The 12442-nt window shown below is 30.2% G+C and overlaps 2 protein-coding genes across 2 annotated transcripts; one reads left to right on the top strand and one right to left on the bottom strand.

Moving 5' to 3' along the window:
- Positions 1–55: 55 nt before the first annotated feature.
- LOC106775532 (ethylene-responsive transcription factor ERF091-like) lies at positions 56–1041 on the top strand. Its single transcript, XM_014662675.2, has one exon. The coding sequence runs from the start codon at positions 156–158 to the stop codon at positions 918–920; it is 765 nt and encodes a 254-aa protein (XP_014518161.1). The 5' UTR covers positions 56–155; the 3' UTR covers positions 921–1041.
- A 2041-nt stretch (positions 1042–3082) lies between these two features.
- LOC106775533 (pathogenesis-related genes transcriptional activator PTI5) lies at positions 3083–3981 on the bottom strand. The gene has a single exon (XM_014662676.2). It carries the CDS (start codon positions 3766–3768, stop codon positions 3238–3240), a length of 531 nt encoding a protein of 176 aa, XP_014518162.1. The 5' UTR covers positions 3769–3981; the 3' UTR covers positions 3083–3237.
- Positions 3982–12442: the final 8461 nt, after the last annotated feature.

Here is a 12442-nt window from a genome sequence, read left to right on the forward strand (position 1 = left end):
TGCATTAATGCTCAAGTTTTCCAATTGGGTTTCCGTTCATTTATCGTATTAAAGCAATTAAGCAAATCTGATGAGCTGTCAAACATCCTTTTCGCATTGCATGTTTTGCTTTAAATATCTTCACCCATAATATCACACACCCCTTCATTACCAACATGGATGATATTCATAGTAATCACGGTGCAACTTCTGAAGGGATTCTTGAGGATGTGTGGGCCAAAATTATGAGCAGCGATAAAGCAGATGGAAGAAAAGGTGACGCTGTAGAGTCTTGTAACTCTTGGGAAGAACTTCCTCACCTTGATGGAAGAGAAGGGTCCATGGAAATTCTACAAAGACTTCCAAGTTTAGGGAGGTGGATATCAATGGGAGCTGATTTCTGGGAACAAGTTTTAGATGGTATTGTTCTACCTAACACAAGCAATACAGAATACTGTAGCAATAACAACATTGAAATTGGAAGTGCTGGTGAATGTAATAACAAGGTGGAAGGTGGTGTGAGAATGGAGAAGGAAGTTAGAAAACAGTACAGAGGAGTTAGGAGAAGGCCTTGGGGTAAATATGCTGCAGAGATTAGAGACTCATCGAAGAAAGGTGCAAGAGTTTGGCTTGGAACATTTGAAACAGCTGAAGAAGCTGCTTTGGCTTATGACAAGGCCGCTTTGAGGATTAGGGGTCCAAAAGCATACCTTAATTTCCCACTTGAGAGGGTTGCAATGGCTTTAGGATGTGACAAGAAGGAAAATTTGATCAAGTGTAAGAAGAGGGTATCAAGGGAAATGGAAGTGTTTGATGATGATACGATGAACGAAGAACCTGCAAGAAAAAAGTTGGAATGCATGGTAGAAAATGAACTAGGTGTTTTTGTATTTCAGGATCTAGGAAGTGATTACTTGGACAGTTTGCTGTCCTCTTTTTGACATTGATTCATACTGTTCATTAGTCTTTGGTTGTCACATTCATATACAGAAATATTATAGTCATTTCTGTTATATTTTGCATATCTTTTGCTGTATTTGGCATCAAACTTAAAACCTAATGATTTGGCATAAAAAATGTTTTAAGAAGATAATGATTGATCTACAGAGTTTTTCCATTTCTGTTTGTTTCCTTGTTAGTTCAAAACTATATTCTAAATTATTTTGATTGATTTAAGCTCTTGCATAACATGTTCACGCAAGAATGGTCGCATACCAATCAAACTGAGTCATATTGTTCATATTAATGGAAATAAATGAGTATAGACTTTATTTTGTATTATTTTATTTTATTGAATTGAAGTAGTTTATTGAAGAAATGGTAAAGGTGAGGAGAAGAAATATTCAAATATATAAACACAAAAAGTTATTGGAATTGGACTGTGTAAGGCCTAAGGCCTACGGCCCATGCACTGTCTTTCATTTAAATGAAGAACCAACCAACATGACCCACTTCTACATCACTTATTTTCTTTTTGTAAAATCTTTTTTTCATACCATTTGAAAACTCATTTTAGAGATATTTTAATTATTTTAAAAAAGTTACCTTTATATTTATATAAAAAAATTAAAAATTAAATATTAAATGTAAAGTATGTCTAGAATTTTGTTAGGTGTCAAAATAAAAGTAGCTTTTACTATTTCCTCGTCATCATGCAAACACAAACAAAACTTCAGTAGCTATCTCTCTTCCGACGCTTTTAAACATTCTTCTTTCTATGTAATTTATTAACTTATGAATTCTGGATAAATCATCCGCCACGCCATTACAAAGAAACACTCTTCTTAATTCACTTTCTAATGCATTTTAATTATTAATTACAATATGTTTAAACCTTCAAATTATTTGGAGAGATCTAAGATTGAGTTGAGTTAATCAAGATTTACGTATACTCATTATTCAATCTACTAAAGGATATCATATTAGATATAGTTGAATTTTTATAGTTTGTTATATTAAATTCAACCAAACTCAATTCTCCCGAACGAATTCAATTAAATATTTAAAATTTTGAAAAATCTTACTTTTTTAGAAAAGATATACTTTTTAAGGTATCAATCTGGATAACAAATAACATAATATAAAATTTAATCTAAAACATAATACAATAAACATAAAATAAATCAAATTTTGTTAATAAATAACAAGTTAATAAGTAAAGTTATAATAAGTCTATATAAATTAATTAAAGATATAAAAAAACATAATATAACTTATCTGTGACACCAGTACAAAATTAAGTGTGACTTCATTCATACTAAATCTATTACTTACAACCTGGTTCCAAAAAGCCTTTTTATATATTAAATAAAACTAGAAACGAACTAGATTGCATTCCAAATATAATTAATATCTCTATATTCAAACATATTTTTTAAACTATATGAAGACATATTGAATTGATACTTTATAAGATTATATTTATGTAAAAATATATTTTCTAATGCTTTATGATAATATATATTAGACTACATAATTCAGATATTTGCTTCTCCATTTCTTTAATCATACAGGTATACCTTTGACACCTTACCTTTGCAATTAGCCAAAAAAAAAAAGAAGATTTTATTGATGACAAACCACCATATACGTTTCCTTAGGAGCATTTGAAGCCGTGATGAAATTGTCTTGGAGAGTTACAACATTTTTTGTTGGATAGAATTGAAATTCGAAGCACGAGATCCACGTGGAGAAACGGAAAACAAGTTTTCCTTGACATTTTGGCAATATAATAAAATAATAATCCTATATTTAAGAAGGAAAATGATATTTTGACGACCATTTTTTGACATCATTTTGACACGGTGGTTAGACGATTTCAAATTAAAAAAAGAAAATTTTGGATTTTTTTTCTAAATATATTTTTGTTTCAGTTTTTTTAATTTGATATGTGCACAATGTTAAAATAATATAAAAAATTGGTGTCAAAATATCATTTTCCATTTAAGAAGAATGGGTAGTGCAAAACATGGATTAAAATGGGGCTTTTAGAAGCCATTCAGAAAAGCAGCACTACAAGCGACTGTGATGATATATACGTCCTCACTTTCCACCCTCTCAAACCCATCACAAAGGTAAAAAGAAAGGACCACTTAAGTAACACTAAACCAAAATATATCAACTTAATTAATTAATTAATTAATTATTGTCTGACAGACAGATACAAATAATTTGTAGTGGTAATAATTAAACCAAACCATGATAAACCAACCCATTCCAGAAAGAAAAAAAAAAAAAAATTCTACATCTGTGCAACCCCTAACTAGTGCTACTTGTGCTTTCTGATCGAGACCCATTTACCTGAGTGGAATTATTGGTGATGCAAGAGCTTCCACCACTAGAATCAGAGACAGCATCGTTGTTGTTATCATTATTATTATTATTATTATTGAACGACGACTCTGAGGCGGCCGCAGCCACGATTTCGGCTGGGAAATTGAGCAAAGCCTTGGCGCCTCTCATCTTGAAGGCGGCGCGGTCGTAAGCCATGGCGGCCTCTTCGGCGGTCTGGAAAGTGCCGAGCCATATTCTGGCGCCGTGGCGTGCGGAGTCCCGAATCTCGGCGGCGTACTTCCCCCAGGGTCGGCGGCGAACTCCTCTGTAGTGTTTTTTGGCGATGTTTCTGGTGGGGTCGAGGGCGAATTGCGGTTGGTGGAGTCTTTGGTGAGGGTTGGAGAGAGCATTGGCCTCGTTGAGAACTTGGTATATGACCATGTCCTGAGGGTCGTTCTCGTTGAAGGGTAAGAACTCTGTTTGGAATTGAGAAAAAGAGTTTTTGTTGGTTCCCATGTTTGATGTTTGTTTGAGTGTTTGTCTGGTTTTTTAAGAGAGGGGAAGTTGGCAAAGGTGTGTCAAGTGGTTTTGGACTTGGCATATATCTATGGAATAAATGGGAAAAGGTGAAGGCATAGAATATTTTGTGCCTTTCTTCCCCTACTATCGCCATCACTTCTACTTCTTAATTACAATATTGCACTTCTTCCCTTCATTATTAATTTCCATAACTATTCAAAACTCATTTCTAATATTTCTTTCATGTCTTTTTTGTTTTTTTACATGAAAAACGCAATACATTAACGGAGAAATATTCCGCACATTTATAGTGTTTGTGGGTTGCTTCAATAATTCAATATGGGAGTGAAGACAAATAGCTTTCGGAGTTGGCCACACCAATCATCATTCTTGCTTTCCATCCAAATTCAGCTAAACTAAACACATCAACCATAACTAATTCGCACTTCTCTTAACAACGAATCCACATAAAACATCACATTCTTCATCTTTATTTACAAACTTTTACTCTGTTATTTTTTTTCATCGATAACACAGTCTTGTACGGAGGATTAATACCAGGTTTTCTTACATGAATGAATATGTTACCTTTTCGGTTGTTAAGGTTTAGGCGTGTAAAGAGAACAGACAGATCTTTGACACAAAATTTACAACGTTTGACTGCCAATCTAATCGCTCTATTTGGAGCTTTTCCTTTTTTTTTTTATGTTTCATAAGCAGGACCTATATTATTGTGAAGGTTCCATTGAAATTTTACTCTAGTTTATAACAGTGTGATTTTGGTTTTGAAATTTTACATTCTTTAAAAAAATTATAGATATATAATTTCATTGTCTCTTCTAATTTTTCATCAAATATTAATAAATCGTGTTGGCATACTGGATAATAAGCTGATAATTAATGTATCCTTTTACATGTATATTTTTCTTTTAATTATTGTGGTGATAAACTAAATGCTAAATCATATCAATGTGTAAGTATAACACGTCAATTTTTATAATGTATATTCATAGCTGATGAAAAAAGTAACACGAGATAAAACCATAAATTAAATATTAACGGATGGTGGAACTTCGCTTTGTGCAGCTCATTTTCAACTGAGAGTGCCAAATTGCTTTTTCACTGTTTAACTAATTGGAAAAGACTAATACATTATAGTGTGTAAAACGTATTTGACTAATAAGAATTTTGTATTAATGTCCATCTGGCACATGGTATCAAAATCATGATCGAGACATCTTTTGAGTCATTGATTAAGTTAAGATTAGCATATTATATGGCAGAATTTTTCTTAACAATAACAGAAACAAACAGATAAATTAATAAAAGAATGATTTAATTATTAAATTTTAAATATGATAGTTATATTAATTTTAAGTTAACTAAGTTGGTAAAGTTATTTTAGGAGAATAAAGGTCATCCAACTTTACAAAATTGAAGCTCAATCAATTTCTGGGCAGAAAACGTAAATGAAAATACCTCAAAATTGGGAGGGGTAATTTCGCAATTTAAAGGGAAAGCGATGGCAAAGAAAATGAGCCATGACAGCTCAACATATTCCAAACTTATTCACAATTTGATAATGACGTCACCTGTGCCGTCATCTTCTCTTTGATGACGTAGGCTTTCTGGAACATTTGGAGAAATTCCATTGTGTATGACGTAAGCATCATATGAAAGGGTATGTAGATAAAATAGGTGGGTCCCCCAGTTACTAGAAGTCTTATACTAGTCTTTGTTTCTGACTTTTCAGCTATATTTTTTTAAATCACTTTTTTTTTTTTTTTTTATATGAATAGTTTGGTGCCCATTAAATCTTTGACTTCGTAAGGACTTTTGTTTACAAGATATTTTAGGTAGAAAAGTAATTAATGAATAACATGTTACAGTGGTCACCCAGTCAGAACATTCTTCTCTTTAATTTTTAATCTTTCTTTGGAGGCTTAAAATAAAAAATATAAGTATGGGTGTTGAAAAGAAAGTAATTTACAAATTTATCATTTTTTTTTATGTACAACAACTTTCTTATTTCACACTAATTGATCATGTTTGGTTTATTGATGTTATTGTTGGGTGTTTATAGAATAGTATTGAGAGGAAGACAAAAGAAAGTTTGATATTGAATTTGTTTGATTATAAAAATGTTGGAAAGGGTTTTCTCTTTCTGAAGGTAATGAATTCAAAGTTGGGTTCTGGTTGCAGTTCTTGAAAGTTGGACTAGGAGCCTGAAAAAATGTTTAACCTAGTGGAGCATGTGGGGAAGACTGAACAAAGGTAGTTAGTTTGAATATATGTTGAATTCAGATTTTTTAAATTTCACCATCGATTTGCTTCTATACCAATAAAACTACACGAGGGATTAAATTAACTAATAAAATGCACAAACGATGGCCTACACAAAACAATACAAGATTGTTAAGTGCAGTTGGGTTTATATTAAATATGCATAGGTTTAAAACTATTTGAAGAAACATAAAATGTCTTAATCTTTTGATTTAAACAACTGTGTACACCGTGCATGCACACGAAAATATAGGTTGACGTACTTCTAAGATTTAAGAATTCCATTTTCATTCATCATTTTTTTCATTTCACTTCATTCTTGTGTTCTAGATATATAGAAATAACTAAACTTCATTTCATTAGGATTAAAAATAATGTACTTAAATTTTTTGTAGTTATTTTTATGCAATAGACAATCTTTTCATATCTTTTGTGTTTTATCTTTTTTATTCACTTGTATAATGAAATATCTTTACTATTTGGTGATATCTAACTATTGAAAAATATTTTAAAATCTAAACATGGATAGAATAACAAACAATCTTAACTTTAGACATGAAAAATTTTTAGTTACTTTTTAAAATCAAATAAGTCAACAAAATCCAACGTAAAAATCATATACGATTTTAATTTCATTTTAATCAATTTTCAATTGGACTTTTTCATTCACAGGAAATCTAAGTGCTTTTTTAAATATAATATTTACAATTTTAATAATTCTTTTTCTACAATTTTTTAATTTGAATTAAATAATTAAATAATTTCTTATTTTACCTCTTTTTTGTTTCTCCATCTACATAGTAAATGCAAATGAAAATTATTTAAAATTTAAAAGATACAATAAAAATGAAAAAGGAAGAAATTTTCCCCAGAATTAAAACAAATCAAAAGGAAAAGAGAGAATAATAAATCATTAAAAGTAAAACAAAATTCACTATCTCATTCACTTCGAATAAAAAGGGATAAAATATTTTTTTTAAGAAAAAGGGAAAAAAATTACGAATACCGGCCATCGGAAAACGAAGAAGTTTAATAATAGTTGAAAAAGTTATTAAATATCTCCTTCTTATTTTCATGTCAATTAACACCTTTAATTCTATTTAATGTTTATATATTATATTAATTGGCATAATAAATTAAAAATAAAAAAATATATAAAATTATGTCAGATGGTTTTAATCTCTTATATACACATTTAAATTTATTTATATAAATTATAAAGGCACAGAAAGTTGATAAAAAATATAATAAATGCTCAAAATTAAGAAAAATAAAGTTCCAAAGAGGGTTTGGTTTGGGAGAGAACTTTAATGAAACTACACTGCATGCTTAATGGGTTCAACCTGAAAAGGGGTCCATTTAACAATACCCAATATACATTCAAGAAAGAACAAATAATGTTATTTGTTCACCGTTTTATCTAAGATCACCCATTTTCTTCTTCACAAATCTAAAACCTTACTGTTAACTTATGACAAAATCGATTAGTTTCATGATATTGTTTGAATTCGTTTTTATTTTAATAAAAAAATAGTATAAATATAAATAATATTTAATTTTTTAAATTAGTATTAGATGAAAATATGTTCTACTTATTTATCTTATCTCGGTACTCATACATGCTCTAATAATAATTTAAAATCTTATTAAATATTATTATGAATTTTGATATCTTAATTATGTTCATATTTTAAAATATATTTATAATTCGTCCTTAATTATCTTACAACACATTTTATTTAACATTATTTATAAGACATACATATTATTTAACTTTTATAATTGTTATTTAATGTCTTATTTTATATTTATCCTATGTGTATACATTAGTAATTCAAGCATGAGATGAATATTCCTAAAAATGAAAAAAAAAAAAAACAGTGACATATGAATAAAATATTATCCATAAACCTTAAAGTTTTGTATTACTATGATATAATATTCATATAGACAAATCATACATAAAAAAATAGTATATCTCTCCTGTCTATTCGCATAATATGTTATGGTAGAAACGTGGGGAACATGGGATGCTTTCTTTCTTTCCCTCTCACATTGTACGCTTCTTCTCCCAAAAATGCGAATCATGTTTTTTGTTTTTATTTTGGAAAAAGTTTTTTTAATAATATTTTCAAACACATATTTTTTATGATTTATGATTTATACGTTTTAAATATTTTTTTAAAAATAAATTCAAATAAACTAATGAAATAGTACAACATAACTTATTAAAAAATTATTAGAAAAAATTGTTAAAATATTAATATCCTTTTATTTTATTTTATGCCATTGACGGGGGAAATTAAAACGTGTTTTTGTGGCATATATCAATTGTTGTTTTGTGTAATTTTTTAACACGTTTTATGTTTGTGTCATTTTGTATACAAATTTAAGAGTGTTTCCCTTTTTGTCTGACTAAAGAAAGCATCGTATTTTGTTTTCAGGCATTTTGCTATACAAAAAGAATGCATAAGTTGGTGTTAATTAGAAGCGGTTGGGTTAATTGTTGGAGGTGGGAAGGAGATATAATAATAATAATAAAAAAAATAATAATAATAATGAGTGAGTTGCGAAGTTGAAAGTTTGTCTCCAATCATTTAGAAGGTGTATTTGTGTGATACTGAAACTATAATCATGGTTATCGAAGCAGTAAGAAAGGTACACGGAGGAAGCTTTTTGTAACACAGCTCCCATCAGAACAGTGAGTTGTCAGAGAGAGGAGACTTCAACACAAGTTAGAGAGCAACAGAGGTGGTCCAGGAAGAGATTACTTACTGATTTTCATCTCATTTTTGGTGCAGACAGAACGGTGGGAACAGAAAAAGGGAAAGATGATTAGAAAGGAAAGCAATAAATAAATATGTAGATAGATAGATACATACGTGGCCACTGGTGCAGAGAATCAACCCCCTACAACTACAACTACAAGTGCAAATCAAAGAGATATAATTAATGCCATTATAGAGAAAAATAGCAGGTAAGGAATGGGGTATCTGCATTCTGCAATGCCTCTATCTATATGGAATATGGTACGGATATACTTACTATATATATAGCTTCATTTTGCTTCATAATTGCTCACAGGGTACGCTTGCTTGCGCACGTTTTGCACTTTGCTAGGTTTATATTAATAAATTAAAAAGTTTTAGTGGAGTTATGGCCAAAACGCCAAATGGGGTTCCAAAAGTTGGAGCCACTACACTAATCAAGAACAAGTATAGTAATGCTACCTCTCAGGAAGGTCTACTTCAGTTGCTAAAGTTGTTTGATGCGATTGTAGTCCCAATTTTCTGCCTAGTTTCCTGTCTGTCTCCCCCAAACAGAGAGCCATGAGAGAGTTCAGAGATTCACAGAAACAAAAGAGACTTCGCCATGCATGGTCCCCTGCCCCTTTCATATGTCAGAACCTATCAAAAGATTTATCTAGATACTAAGAAAATATATACTTTTTCTTACTTTCTGCTCATCTAACTTTAATATATTTAATGCATGCCATTCTCACTCACATACATAATAATGCCACACCTATATCTCTTTTTTATCCCTAATCCCTCAACATCTTTATATATTATGCCTTTCAGCTACCTTGTTCAATGCCATTTTCTACCTTGCATGAAATCAGATTCTGCAATAAATCACCCAACTACAAAATTTCATAACACGAAGAAACTAACCAAACCAATTAAGTTCTGTTTGTGTAGTTGTGAGTCCTTGAGTTGAGTCTTAAGGCTAAGCTTGTATACACTGTCCTATGTTACTTAAACTTGTTTGAATGTCAGTTCGTTTATGGGATTACACTAGTTAGTTATAAGCACATTATTTTTTTTTTATATAATATTTTTACAACAAATACACACGTGGATGGATGCCTTTAGTTCGCACTGGTTTATGTTGTTCTAATTCATACAGATAAAGACAGATCAAATGTGGTTGTACTGGGAGCTAGACCGAGTTAGTATTAGAACTACCAATTAATCAAAAAGTACAGCCAAAAGCAAAGTTTAAGATATTTGTTTATATATACTTACTGATCTATGACATAAAGAGTAGTAGTCGTTTTTCGGTAAACTGATTATCTTCACTTTAGATTTTAAAGGCACTGGTGTGTCAGAAGACTGGGTTAAAGGATGTAATTGGACAAGTACTCTTGAGGATAAATATTTATTTATATGGAATTAAAATTCATAATAAATAAATGTTAGCAGTACATACATAACATTATGCTTTAAGTTTATAATAAACAGATATTTTTAAAATTATAAAGTATATTTTAGATTTACGATAAACAATTTAAATTATAATACGTGTTTTTTTTAATAGTTGACAACTTAAAAAGACTAGTAAAATTTACTTTAGAAATTAATATGCAGATATGTATGAGTGTAAACTGAAAAATATAGTTAAAAAATGTAATTTAGAACAGTTGAAAGAATTGTTAACTAGTTGCAACGTGAAATGAAATGTACTTATAAATCAAGGAGAACAAGATATTCTCATTATCTAATTGAGATAGAAAGTTAAAACTATATGTAACTAGAGTACAACATTTCTCTGTTTATATATACTACAAAGAAAAGGAGAAAATATGACTTCTGTTTGAAAGATATAATTTATGCCAATTTGAATCCTGCACTATATAACAAGTTTCTTATAAAAAAAAAGAAAAGAAAAAGATGGTGATTTAAAAGTGTTGATGATAGTCCAGACAAACATAGAAAATAATCTGATGCAGAAATGTAATAGTGTAAGTTTGATGGTGATGGGTGGACAGTTAAAAACCATTTTGACTTTCAAAGTGACGAACTTTTTCTTTCTGGTGTCTTGAAATTAAAAAAAATATTAATTATAGAATTCTTAAGAACAGATTTGAGAGTTTTATTGATGAATATGTTGTGGTGAGTGAATAGTATATGTATTGAGTAAAGGGTGAAGTTTAGTTGAGGGTAAGTTAATGAATCTGGTTTGCATGATAAGAAAGAAAAAGAAAGAGAAGAGAGAAGCAATATGTATGATTTCATAGTCGTGGTGATTGTTTTCTTGACGTCTATTCCATTTCCATGGCAGGATTTGCATAAAGGGAAGAAAGAGTATATATAGGGTCTCAACCTACCTATGCATGCATCTTCCGAAGGCAGTGTGTGGTCATTCAGAATGACAGCTGAATCGCAACCTTGTATCATATTTCCTTCTTTTTCTACCACACAGCACAACCAAACGCATTCACTCATTCCCATAGTCAAACCACAACTATACTCATCAAAGCCATCTATTCAAAAATACAAACTTTTTACGTGCTGTGATATATAACACACCTTTCAATATTTAAATTCATCATTCTAATTACGTACTATTTGTTCTTTGTTGTTTCTTGTTTGTTGGGTGTACTTTCTGCTTCACATTTACTTATTTTCTTGTTGCTTTGCTTCTTCACCATGTTATGTTAGAGTCTATTAAATTAAATGTACTTATTTTCGAATATTCTTGCTACTTTGAATTTGGACAAACCAATATGAAATCTGGACATTTTTTCTAGTCTATGTCATATCACATCTGTCACGTGTTACCCCTCCTTTTGGTTGTGTTTGGTCCTGATATGTTCACTCCAGTGGATATGTTTTTATTTATACAGCATATTTCATGAGTTACTTTTCTTTACTTGTATGAAGAAATGGACAGTGCAAATTTGAATACGATTAATTAAAAAACAGTGACTTAAAAACTGCAATGAAATTTTGTATATGTTGTTGGGAAAGTATTGGTAGATTTATGAGTAGACTGTTTAAGACGAGGACGTATATGAGAGGACAGTGATAATTTTGGATAACAGGGAATGCATTACTGTTGCTAAACTATCAGAATGCACTGAACCCCGGATATAGTTTTGCGTATTGAAAGCCGTTATTGTAGAATTTGTGAATGGTCTTGTCTAGACCGGGTGAGTGAACTAATTTAATTATTTCTTTACAAATAATGTTTTCATATTTTAACTTTATTATCTTTGTTTATAAACACTTTTTTTTTAAAAAAAATGTGAACTTCTTCTCTGACACTTTTTGTAAGTTTAATCGATTTGGTTCTCTTTAATTTTCAATATCAAGTCATAGATTTTATTTATTTTTCAAACTTTTCAGTTTGAATGTGTCCTTCAATTTTGGTTTTATTAGTTGTATCTTGAACAAGGTCTCTGATATCTTATTAAAAACAGACGACCTCAAATTCAATCTTAAATGGCTGATTACCTTAGTGTTATAATCGAATTGAATTATGTCTGATACATATCATGCGATTCCTTGTCCACGAGGAGTTTATTATACTAGCTTCTTTTCGTAATTACATGGAGTTATCTCTTGTTGAAGTCATTGTTGAATTAGAAAGTGGTTGGTTTATC

This window comes from Vigna radiata, chromosome 10, assembly GCF_000741045.1.
Source record: "Vigna radiata var. radiata cultivar VC1973A chromosome 10, Vradiata_ver6, whole genome shotgun sequence".
Lineage (NCBI taxonomy): Eukaryota > Viridiplantae > Streptophyta > Magnoliopsida > Fabales > Fabaceae > Vigna > Vigna radiata.

Coding starts and splice junctions, on each gene's coding strand:
- LOC106775533 (XM_014662676.2), bottom strand. CDS start 3,768: ATGGGAACCAACAAAAACTCTTTTTCTCAATTCCAAACAGAGTTCTTA.
- LOC106775532 (XM_014662675.2), top strand. CDS start 156: ATGGATGATATTCATAGTAATCACGGTGCAACTTCTGAAGGGATTCTT.